Below are 11,968 nucleotides of genomic sequence, written 5' to 3'. Positions count from 1 at the left end.
ATGCTGAAAGATGTTCTTTTATTGCTTGGCCAAATGTTCTTTCCTCTTTTGTTGTTGTGAGCTCAGCCCGTGCGGGCACGACTCCTTGGACCGTTTGGTCTAGTACATGATTCCTTATTGAAACTCGATCTGTCGTTCCCCGGCCCTTCTAAGTGATCGGAGCTTTAAGAGACGGGGGGGAGGGGTGTCCTCTGCTGTTTAATTGCAAAAGGAAGGCTTACGATCTTGCCAGGTCCTCCTTAAGGGATAAACTGCTTCGCTAAGAACCTCGCTGGCGAGACCCTCTTTGGGGCGGAAGTCTGGCTGAAGGGAAAGAGTGTGACGTGTCCTATTATGGCCTTGGGGTCCTCGGGCAGAGCAAGCACTTCTGAATGCCCTGGACGGATGTCTGCATACAGGTTAGTTAAAAAACAACAAAGGAAGGATGTAATTTTTCTTTACCGCGGGTGTGTAGGTGATGTTCCGGGGTTTGATAGGTTCCTGCTATTTCGGAGCGTGGATTCTAGCACAGCCCTCCACTATGTTTAATCGGACTTCGTCGAAGATGTGGTTCGCTTACCCTTTGATTCTTTCGAGAGTAAAGGTATTGATGCCAGCGATGCGTCATATGATGAGGAATTTCCTCTTGCCGCGTATTGCTTTCCGCTCGAAGTTTTAATTCCATCCCTTGCGTGGAATTTCATCCCTCAGACGAAGTGGGGGAGGCACTGCCTTTATGCAGTGCGCTTGTGGCTGTCTAAATAAGACGTTCGTGCCTTATGCCTCCTTTGACGGTATAAGACTCGGCGTTCCCATCTGAGCAAGTCGTGCGGTACCGAGAGAATGGTATTTCTCCTTGCTGTAGCGATCATTGTCTGGAATTTGTTAAAGATTCGAGAGGTAGTCGTGTTTTTACCGAACGATTTGAGCCGCAATATTAATCTCAGCCCGACAATGTTGGCGTGTTGATCGAACCACCTGAATTCATGAATACATGTTTTATTTGAAATATATCAAATGAGGGAGAAGATTACCAATGTGTCAGTGTGAGGCCGAGGCGAAGTCTCAGCATCTTTTTTGCTGGATGTAAAGGTGTCCTTCAGAACATATCCCCGGAGCCGCCTTTTCCTGGTAAGGAGCATTCTTACTTTCCATTTTATGAGTCCTTGGAGGGTGTCGCCGCTCCTTCACTATCATGGTAATACATCATGGCTCATTTGATTCGTTCTTCCTAGTTGCCTTCCTTCCTTGATGTTGAATTCGAGCTTGATCGCTCGACAGTACTCGGCGGCGATTTTTATTGAGTAGCACGACTATTTTCCTCCTGAGATGGTGGCTAATTTCGACCTCATGGTCGTGCGCGCCATGAAGTTCCCGCGTTGGGTTATGATTCCTTTGAGAGGGATTTGATCAAATAGGTCTGAGCCGTTTGGCATCCCTGGTTTTGCTTATGGAGAACACAATGTTTGGTATAACAATGCTAAAATTGTACTCTGATGGGCGAGGTGTCCCTGTCGGCTGTGCGTCCTCGTCGAATCTGGCCTTGTTAAATATTCCTTGAGGATATTGCCCTCGGGCCATTTCCCGACCGTCGTGAGGTAGATTACATCTTGGGGCGTTCCTCCTATTCGCGGCGCATGGGTGGTACCTCCCTCTTTTTTGCCTTAGTTTTTTTGCCGGGAGCCTACTTGGATATATTGAGCCCGGGGAGGCTCCCAAATGGTCATCCACGACCCTGATTCGTGGCTGGTGCCTGGCACGGGCATCCGACCAGATCTTGGCTAAGTATCTGATCAAGTTTCGTTTGACCTGCCCCAAAGTCGTTGGACTTGGTTTGTTTAGGCTTTGGGCGAATGCCTGTGCTGCCCAGTCACCCGAGGCCGGGGGCGATCTCATTCGTTCCATCGTGGAATGAGGTGCGAATTCCCGTGGTGTTTCATTTTTCCTTTGTTCGGCCCTGTATGTGTCGGGCTCTCCCGTCACTGCTTCGATGGCATCGGCACGTGTCTCTATGGAGGAACCTGTCAGCACGGTGAGCGAGTTTGTGGGGTTGGGTGCTAGGTCACAACGCCACATCATGGTTCCTTTTGAGAGTGTTTCCCCGAACCATTTCAATAAGACGGGCCTGGACCTATCATCTTGAGGGTCGTTGACTTTACCCGCGCACGTATAAGCAGTAATGTGGTCGTCGAGATCTAAGGTCCTATTGTACTCAAGGAGTTCTGGCATTCTAAACTTCTTTGGAATGGGCTTCGGGGCCATTTCCTCGGGGAACAACCTCTATATGAAATTCTTCAAATCTAAGCCCTTGAGGATCGGGGCGCACCCGGGATCTGATCGACCCTAGGGTTGTAGGTTTCGACCTTTTTATCGTTGGCTACAATTATATTCTCACCCGATTCGATCCTTTTGGTAAGGTCCTCGAGCATCTTTACTATGGCAGGGTCGGCAACAGACCCGTTATTGCTTAATCTTTCGAGCACTTGTTCGGTGGGGGGAGCTGTTTCCGGCATTACTATACTGGGATTCTCCGGGCAGCTTTTCAACTGAGCGATAGCCAACTATCGTTCCTGCAACAATTCAAAAATATTGTGAACACTAACTTATTGTGCATCCCGAGCCGGGGTTTTTCGTCGATACGCTGTATTTTCCCGTCGGCGCGTGAGGCTTCGTCGGCCTGCTGTGCGTCTTGTGAACCTGTGTCTGCTGGAATCGATCCATATGCATTATCAGGGTTCTGCGGCGTTGCGCCAACGACTAGAGCAGCCACACCGCTTTCGCCGTGATTTTTGAGGTAGTTGTTATCAACCCTGTTTGCCGAGCCAGACATTTTGACCTAAAATCAAGAGATCTTGGACAAGAAGAAATGTGAAAGGTAACTTGCATTTGTGCAATGAAACCCGCAAGAAAATAGTACTATTATTTTTAGCCTCATGGTGGTCGCCAAACTGTTTACCGTGAAAATGGTAACAACAATTAAATTTGTAAATGGGATTCTAAAAATATGTGATCTATTTTTATGCTAGTTGTTAGAGCAGATGATGCTAAGAATATGAAGTTTAATGATGAAATGCAAGCTAAAATGAGGGAGTAATCAAACGGAGAAGCTTGTTATCCGGGTATAGGACTTGTCGATGGGGGACCTCGGGGTCAATATCGAGGGCGAGCTCGAGCTATCGGGGATAGTCGGGAATGGGATAACAGTTAGGTTATGATCAAACAAAGCTCTATATGGCCAAGGCCAAGCGATAAATAAAGAACAAGTAGGAAAGCGATAAATGCTAAAATGGCCTTGATCCAGTGAGAGCAAGCGAGTTAGAGATAAGAGAGAGATATTATTGATCTTGTAGAGAAATATTTGGAGTAACATCAGCCCCTTACAAGGTAGTGTGGGTTCTCTTTATATAGGAGGGGAACCTGGCTATAGTAAATGGGCATTAATTGTAAAGTATGTAGATGTGACGGCTAGGCGCGCTTCAGCGTAGGCTCTCGATAGACCGGCCATGTCAAACTTAGTTGTGTGCCTAGGGAACTTCCCCTTCTGTTCTAGCCTCGTCCTCCATCTTCTTCAAGTCAGGCCCCGACGAGCCCCGATGGAGGAACTCGGTCGTGGCTTCACGTCCTCAGGGTTTCGAGGCACTCTTCGGAAGTGGCTTGATAGCGAGAAATCAAGTCCTCTGATTTTTCCGCATATATTTGGCTAGGCCAATTAGGTCACCAGCTTTGACTTGGGAGCAGTTTTCTTAGCTATTTCTGGAGAAGTTTCTCCCTATCACTCAGAGAGAGATCTATCGGATGTAGTTTGAGTGTCTTCAGTAGGGTTCTATGACTGTTACTCAGTACGAGACCAGGTTTATTGATTTGGCTCGTCATTCTCTTCTTATACTTCCAACCGAGAGAGAGAGTGTGTGAGGAGGTTCATTGAGGGACTAATTCAGCCTATTCGACTTCAAATGGCTAAGGAGATGGGGAGTGAGATTTCTTTTCACGAGGTGGCCAATGTGGCAAGAAGAGTTAAGATGGTTCTATCACAAGGAGGTGGTCAGGGGTCTGACAAGAGGCCTCGTCATTCAGGCAAATTCAGTGATGCCTCGTTTGGAGGTAGGGAATCATATGGTAGAGGCCATCCTCCTAGGCCTTTTCAGTCAGCACTTTAGGTTTCTCACGGTGCTTCAGGTGGCAGTGGTTCTTATATGCAGTATTCTGATTAGCAGTCCTACAGTGCACTGCCAGCTCCTATCAATGCACTGCCACTTCAGAGTTTTCAGGGTCATCAGCCCCAACAATTGAGGGGCTTGCTTTACTTATGACGACACGAGGCATATTTCTAGATTTTGTCCTCGAGCACCGAGAAGTTCTCATCTCTAGGGTTCCCGTGCCATGGTCCAGGCACCTAGTGTTCCACCGCTCGCCCAGCTAGCTAGAGGTAGGGGTAGAGGTGCTAGAGGTATTAGAGGTGGAGCTCAAGCAGCTAGAGGTGGAGGCTAGCCAGCAGCAGGCCATCCTAGAGATATAGATCAGAGTGGTGGGGCCCAACCCTGATGTTATGTTCTTCCAGCCAAACCCGAGGCTGAGGATTCTGATGCAGTTATCACAGGTACTATTTTGGTTTGTAGTAGAGATTCTTCAGTTCTATTTGATCTAGGATCTACGTACTCCTATGTGTCATCTTATTTTGCACCATATCTGGTCATGCCTAGTGATTCCTTGAGTGCTCTTATATATGTGTCTACACCGGTGGGTGATTCTATTGTGGTAGATCGTGTCCATCATTCTTATATAGTTGTAATTGGAGGTCTTGAGACCCGAGTAGACTTGTTACTTCTGGACATGGTTGTTTTTTATGTCATATTGGGGATGGACTGGTTATCACCTTACCACGTGATCTTGGACTGTCATGCCAAGACTGTGACCTTAGCTTTGCCGGGTTTTCCTCGTTGAGAGTTGAGAGGGAGTCCTGGTCATTCTACCCGTACTGTTATCTCATATATGAAGGCTTGGCATATGATCGAGAAGGGGTATTTGGCTTATTTGGCATATTTCGTGATTCTAGTGCTGAGGTTCCTTCTCTTGATTCTATGCCTGTTGTTCATGAGTTTCCTAAGGTATTTCCTTCAGACCTGCCGGGTATGCCACCCGACAGGGATATTGACTTCTACATTGATTTGGCTTCGGGCACTCAGCCCATTTCTATCATGCTGTATCGTATAGTCTGCTTGAGTTGAAAGAGTTAAAGGAGTAGTTGCAAGACTTGCTTGAGAAAGGCTTCATTAGATCTAGTGTCTCGCCTTGGGGTGCGCCGATATTGTTTATTAAGAATAAGGACGGATCGATGCAAATGTGTATAGATTACTGGTAATTGAACAAGGTTACAGCCAAGAATAAGTATCCATTGCCGAGGATTTATCATTTGCTTGATCACCTTCAGGGTGCCAAGTTATTTTTGAAGATTGACTTGAGATCTGGCTAGCATCAGTTGAGGATTAGGGCATCCAATGTCCCTAAGATAGCTTTCCGCACTCAGTACGGGCATTAAGAGTTCTTGGTGATGTCATTTGGGTTGACCAATGCCCCAGTAGCTTTTATGGATTTGATAAACCGAGTGTTCAGGCCTTACTTGGATTCATTCGTGATAGTCTTTATTGATTATATTTTGATTTATTCCCGCAGCCGGGAGGAGCACGAGCAGCACCCGAGAGTTATTCTCCAGACCTTTAGAGATAGTCAGTTGTATGCTATGTTTTGAAGTGTGAGTTCTGGTTGAGTTCGGTTGCATTCTTGGGTCATGTTGTATTAGCAAAGGGTATTTAGGTAGATCCGAAGAAGATAGAGGAAATCAAAAACTAGCCTAAACTCGCATCAGCTATAGAGATCCGGAGTTTCTTCGGTTTGGCAGGCTATTATCATCGGTTTGTCGAGGTGTTTTCATCTATTGCAGCCCCGATGACCAGGTTAACCCAGAAGGGGGCCAGTTCAGGTGGTCGGACGAGTGTGAGGCAAGCTTTTAGAAGCTCAAGATAGCTTTGACTATGGCTCCAGTGCTGGTTTTGCCCACAGGTTCAGGGTCATATACAATTTATTGTGATGCATCTCATATTAGACTTGGTGTCGTATTGATGCACGATAGCAGGGTCATTGCTTATGCTTCGCGTCAGTTAAAGGTTCAGGAGAAGAATTAGCCAGTCTATGATTTGGAGTTAGCAGCCATTGTTCATGCGTTGAAGATTTGGAGGCACTATCTATAAGGCGTGTCATGTGAGGTGTTCACGGATCACAAGAGTCTGCAGTATTTATTCAAGAAAAAGGTGCTAAATTTGAGGTAGAGAAGGTGGTTGGAGCTATTAAAGGACTATGATATCACCATCTTCTATCATCCGGGAAAGGCCAATGTTTTGGCCGATGCCTTGAGTAGGAAGTCAGCCAGTATGGGTAGTCTTGCTTATATTCCGGTCAGTGAGAGACCGCTTGCTTTGGATGTTCAGGCTTTGGCCAATCAGTTCATGAGGTTGGATGTTTTTGTGCCCAGCCATATGTTAGCTTGCACAATCGCTAGTTCTTCTTTATTTGAGCGTATCCAAGATCGATAGTATGATGATACTCATTTATGTGTCCTTAGAGACATGGTGCAGCACGGAGGTGCCAAGCAGGTTAAATTAGAGATGATGAGGTTTTGAGGTTGTTGGGTCGAGTATGTGTGCCTAATGTGGATGGACTCCGAGAGTTGATTTGCGGCAGCACTATTGGTGGAGGAGGATGAAGAAGGATATTGATGCCTATGTGGTGCGGTGTTTGAATTGTCAGTAGGTAAAGTACAAGCATCAGAGACCTTGTGGTTTATTTCAGAGGATTTAGCTTCCTAAGTGAAAGTGGGAGCGTATCACTATGGACTTTATTGTTGGACTCCCACGGACTCAAAGGAAGTTCAATGTAGTGTGGGTTATTATTGATAGGCTGACTAAGTCACTACATTTCATTCTTGTGGCAGTCTCCTATTCTTCTGAGAGGTTAACTGAGATCTATATCCGGGAGATTATTCGTCTTCATGGTGTGCCCGCGTCTATCATTTAGGACCGAGGTACGCAGTTTACCTCACATTTTTGGAGAGCATGTAAGGCCCCGTGAAAATTTGTACTCAAAACCTGGTAGTTCGGACCTTTTGTACTAATCTATGCTATAAAAAGTCAAGAAATACTGTTTTCCAGAAAATGTGATTCTGCGGTCGAGAATGCGGTCACATATCAGGTATGCAGACCGTATAATCGCTGCAAAGTGAGTCAGTGTGTTGGTTGAATTGGAGGTTAAATATGCGACCTGATATGCGATCGCATAACCGATATGCGGACCGCATAGTCGTCGCATATTTCCCTTGGGATTTTGGTGAGGGGCAGTTCTACAGTGCATTATGTGACCGCAGAACGAGTACGCAGACCGCATTTCTGCCGCATACCCAGGCAGTGTGTTCAGATTTTGGGAGCACTTTTGCGGTCCATTCTGCGGACCGCATTTCCACTCTGCGATCGCAAAGTGCAATCGCATACCTAACCCGGGCTCCAATTTTCTAAATTTTAAACCTGACCCCTTTTTCAATAAAACACCCCAGCCCCTTATTTTAACCTATTTTCTGAACAAAACTAGAGAGAACGAAGAGAGGATTCTTGAGAGAGAAAGTCTTGTCTCCATCAATTTGATTTTTCAAAGTCACTCGGGCCGGGGAATTTCAAGTAATTGTCTTCATCTCCGTTTTTGAAGGTAAAATCCCCAACCCTTTTTCATTATTTTCAGATTTAAACAAAAAGGGGGGATCTCATGCGTTACATCTTGAAAATGGAAGTTGAGATACACATGCATGTCCTTTAAAACCTAGAATCTAGTAAGAGGAATTGGGTAGAACTAAAGATTTGCAAAAGAGGGGTTGGAAACCTAAGTAAGTTCGGGCTGAGTTTGTGAACTTCAATTCTAAGTTATATGTGCTAACTTGTGAACTAGATTGACGGTACTAGGCTGTTGGTCAATTGAAAGTAGAAGTTAAAAAGGGAATTCGACTCCAGGTATGTATGACTAACTTTAACCCTTGTAAAGTCACCTTGTTGGTGTACGAGTAATTGGTATGTGTTACTTATGTGGACTATTTGTCAAATTTTTGTGATTAATGTGCCTTGAACGTTGTTGGTTAACTTTTCCATTATTGTGGTGTGAGTAAAATGGCAATAACACAAGTGTGTGTGGGTATAAATGTGTTACGTGGTAAGAGATGTGGAACAAACGATGGAAAGAAATCGTAATTTATATAATTGAAACAACTATGGCAATATCATACGTGACCTGTTATGGGCAATTATCATTGTGACTTGAATTATGTACGGGTTATTGTATATGTTGGAATTGGTATTGATATTTATGAAAAGTCTTTGTGAATTGTTGTTGTTGTTGTTGTGTGAAATATGATTGTCCGGTGGGATCGGGTTGCGCGCCGCAACACGAAGTAATAAGGTGTGGGTTGTGTTGATAAGGGTGGCCGAGGTAATAAGGGTGGAAAAGTGATCAAACTTACTATTGAAATAAAAAGAAATATGTGAAAGGTGTGAAACCATTGAGGTGATGAAATAATGTTGAAAGGGGAAAAGGAGAGATTATGGAGTTGCTTGGCTTTGGTTGTTCCTTTCATGTGCATTTGATTGTTGATTCTATTACTGTTTGTTGTCTGTGTATTTCTTGATTTTACTTGGGGTAAAGTTTGTTTATTCATACCATTACAATTCAAATGTACTGATGTCCCTTTTGCAGGGGGCGCTACATTCATGTTATGATTGTAGGTGGTTCCATAACAGGTACTCCAGCCCACCAACAGTAGTACTCCTTCACCTTCTGTCAGCTGAATTGGTGAGCCCCTTTCCTCTCGAGGCCCTGCGTGGCTCATGCCGCTTTTCTTCCCGGAGTCTTATTTTGGTATTTGTTTAAGGTATAGCCGGAGCCTTGTTGCCGGCATTTCCGTATTATTCTTCAGTTGTATTTAGAGGCTCCGTAGACAGGAAACGTGGGTTATGTACTTATGTATTTTGGGCAGTATAACTTGTAAACCACGCTAAGTAACTATGTATGTTATGTAAATCTCGTAAGAATCTGTTTAAATTTATAAATGGCTATTTCACTTGGTTAATGGGTGATGGAAACGCAGGGTATCACGTGGAATAGGAAAGTCACCCAGGTTCGCTTGGCTGGGGGCTACCCGGTCGAGCGTCGGTCACGCCCCTCGGTCTTTGGGGCATGACAAACTTGGTATCAGAGCCTAAGGCTTTAAAGTGTCCTAGGATGTCTCGGAGCCGTGTCTAGTAGAGTCCTTCTTATCGGTGTGTTGTCGACCACATATATAAGTTGGAGGTTACACGGGCATTTAGGAAATTACCTTCTTCTTTGTTACTCTATATCGTGCGGTGAAGTGAAAAGTGGAAGTATTTACATCTAACTCGTGCTCTGTTCCAAATTTTCAGTAATGGCACCTAAGAAGAGAGCTAGACTCGGCCTCGGGGCCAATGCCACCCCAAGTGTGGTTGTGAATCATGTACTTGATGTCGTGGGTGAGAGTGACTCCCCGGTCTCGAATCTGCCTGGCCCATCTATTCCAGATCCAAGTATTCATGTTTCAGCTACGGCAGAGGGTGCTACCATCCCTCCCGTTGATATTTCTGATCTTGATGCAATTCCAGCTTCCGGTCCCTGGGTTTCTGATGGGGACCTTAGAGTAGCCATCCATATGTTGACCCAGTTAGTGGTCGCTCAGGCCCAGAAATATCATGATGCCCCTGCACCCCCCAGCGGATAGGGGGATTCCGCCAGCTCCAGAGTCCACCAGTTTCTGCAGTTGGCCCCTCCAGAGTTCACAGGCACAGACCCAAAGGCCGATCCGCAGGATTTCCTTGATGAAATGTACAAGACCTTTCGAGTGATGAAGGTTACAGAGACGGAAGGGGTTGAGTTGGCTTCATACAGGTTTAGGGGAGCAGCGTATTCGTGGTTCGAGATATGGGAGAATTCCTGTGCGTAGGGAAGACCTTCGGCTAGATGGGATGAGTTTGTAGATGCATTCACGGACAACTTCTTGCCTGTCGAGACAATGGCGGCTTGTGCCACAGAGTTTGAGGTCCTCAAGAAGGGCAGTATGAGTGCTTGGGAGTAGCACATGGAGTTTGTGAGGTTGTCCAAGTATGCTCTTCAGTTAGTGTCGACCATGGATACTCGAGTTTGGCGATTCGTTCAGGGTCTTAGTCCTTTGGTGGTGAATGAGGCTGCTACAACGGCCTTACACTCAGATATGAATTATGGGAAGATTGTGGGGTTCGCTTAGGCCACAGAGGCTAGGAAGTTGAAAATACGGGCAGAAAGAGAGAGTAGCAGCAGGGCCCGATTAGTGGGTCACTTAGGGAGACCAGTTCTGGGGAGAGGGCCATCAGGGCCATCCCAGTCATATGCCCAGTCCTCAGCAAGCGCATCGCCATCTGTGCACAGTTATCAGTAGAGCAGTCACTTGAGATTAGGTTCAGACAGTAGGAGACGTCATCATTCTGGTCGTCCAGGAGGGAGATCACAGCAGAAGGGGAGGGCTTCACGCCCCAAGTGTGGGAGGTTCCATTCCGAGACTTGTTATTTGGATATTCCGGTGTGTTATAGATGCGGGGTGAGAGGTCATATCCAGCGGGACTGCCGTGCGCCCAGTCAGGGCATGGGTAGGGTATTTGCTGAGTCAACCGGTTCTTTAGCTGCCACATCATCCGTGCGTCCTCCAGCCCCATCAGGGCACAGTGTATTTAGGGGTGGAGATCGTGTTAGAGGTGTACCCAGCCGGTTTTACGCCTTGAGTGGTCGCTAGAGTGCAGAGGCCTCCCCAGATGTTGTTACAGGTATCTTGTCTGTTCAGGCCATTGATTGTTATGCTCTTATATATCCGGGGTCCTCTTTGTCTTATGTCACCCCACTCATTCCTTCAAGTGTTGGGGTAGAACTCGAACAGCTTCATGAGCCGTTCTCTGTATCGACTCCTGTTAGTGATTCTATTACAGCCACGCGAGTTTATAGGAATTGTGTTGTCATGGTATGTGGTTGTGCTACAACGACCGATCTTATTGAGCTTGAAATGTTGGATTTTGATGTGATTATGGGAATGGACTGGCTTTATTTGTGCTTTCCTAAACTTGACTGCCGAACAAGAGTCATGAGGCTTGAGTTCCCTAATGAGCCGGTTATTGAGTGGAAGGGAAATGGTTTGGTGCCAAAAGGTAGGTTTATTTCCTACCTTAAGGCTTCGAAGATGATTAGGAAGGGGTGTATCTACCATTTGGTCCGGGTGGCGGACACCACTTCAGAAGTGTCTGTCCCCGAGTCCGTGCCAGTCGTGAATGAGTTTCTTGAAGTGTTTTCGGACGAGCTTCCAGGGATCCCGCCAGATAGGGAGATTTATTTCGGGATTGATGTATTTCCAAATACGCGGTCGATATCTATTCCACCATACAGAATGGCGCCAGCGGAGTTAAGGGAGTTAAAGGAACAGCTGAAGGATTTATTAGAAAAGGGGTTCATACGGCCAAGTGTGTCACCGTGGGGTGCCCCAGTTCTTTTTTGTCAGAAAGAAGGATGGGTCGCTCTGGATGTGCATTGATTATCGACAACTTAACAAGGTCACCATCAAGAATAAATATCCTTTGCCTCAGATAGATGATTTGTTCGACCAATTGCAAGGTGCGAGGTTCTTTTCTAAAATTGATCTACGGTCCGGGTATCACCAATTGAAGATCAGAGAACAGGACATTCCTAAGACCGCTTTCAGAACTCGCTATGGTCACTTTGAATTCTTGGTCATGTCTTTTGGGCTAACACACACCCCGGCAGCTTTCATGGATCTTATGAATCGGGTCTTCAAGCCATTTCTAGACTCCTTTGTGATTGTTTTCATTGATGACATCCTTGTTTATTCGCGGAGCCGGGAGGATCATGCTGA

The 11,968-nt window shown here is 45.9% G+C and overlaps 1 protein-coding gene across 1 annotated transcript; it reads left to right on the top strand.

Annotated features, from left to right (window-relative positions):
- The first annotated feature begins 10,156 nt into the window (after window positions 1–10,156).
- On the top strand, window positions 10,157–11,629 carry LOC138881092 (uncharacterized). Its single transcript, XM_070161293.1, has 2 exons — window positions 10,157–10,306; window positions 10,892–11,629. The coding sequence occupies exons 1-2, from the start codon at window positions 10,157–10,159 to the stop codon at window positions 11,627–11,629; spliced, it is 888 nt and encodes a 295-aa protein (XP_070017394.1).
- Window positions 11,630–11,968: the final 339 nt, after the last annotated feature.

This window comes from Nicotiana sylvestris, chromosome 11, assembly GCF_000393655.2.
Source record: "Nicotiana sylvestris chromosome 11, ASM39365v2, whole genome shotgun sequence".
NCBI lineage: Eukaryota > Viridiplantae > Streptophyta > Magnoliopsida > Solanales > Solanaceae > Nicotiana > Nicotiana sylvestris.
This window is presented reverse-complemented; position numbering and strand designations above follow the sequence as displayed.

Excerpts from the sequence above, each read along its gene's own strand:
- LOC138881092 (XM_070161293.1), top strand. The coding sequence starts at position 10,157 with ATGGAGTTTGTGAGGTTGTCCAAGTATGCTCTTCAGTTAGTGTCGACC. Across the intron at positions 10,307-10,891 it reads ATATGAATTATGGGAAGATT|GCCATTGATTGTTATGCTCT; the intron begins GTGGGGTTCGCT and ends TTGTCTGTTCAG.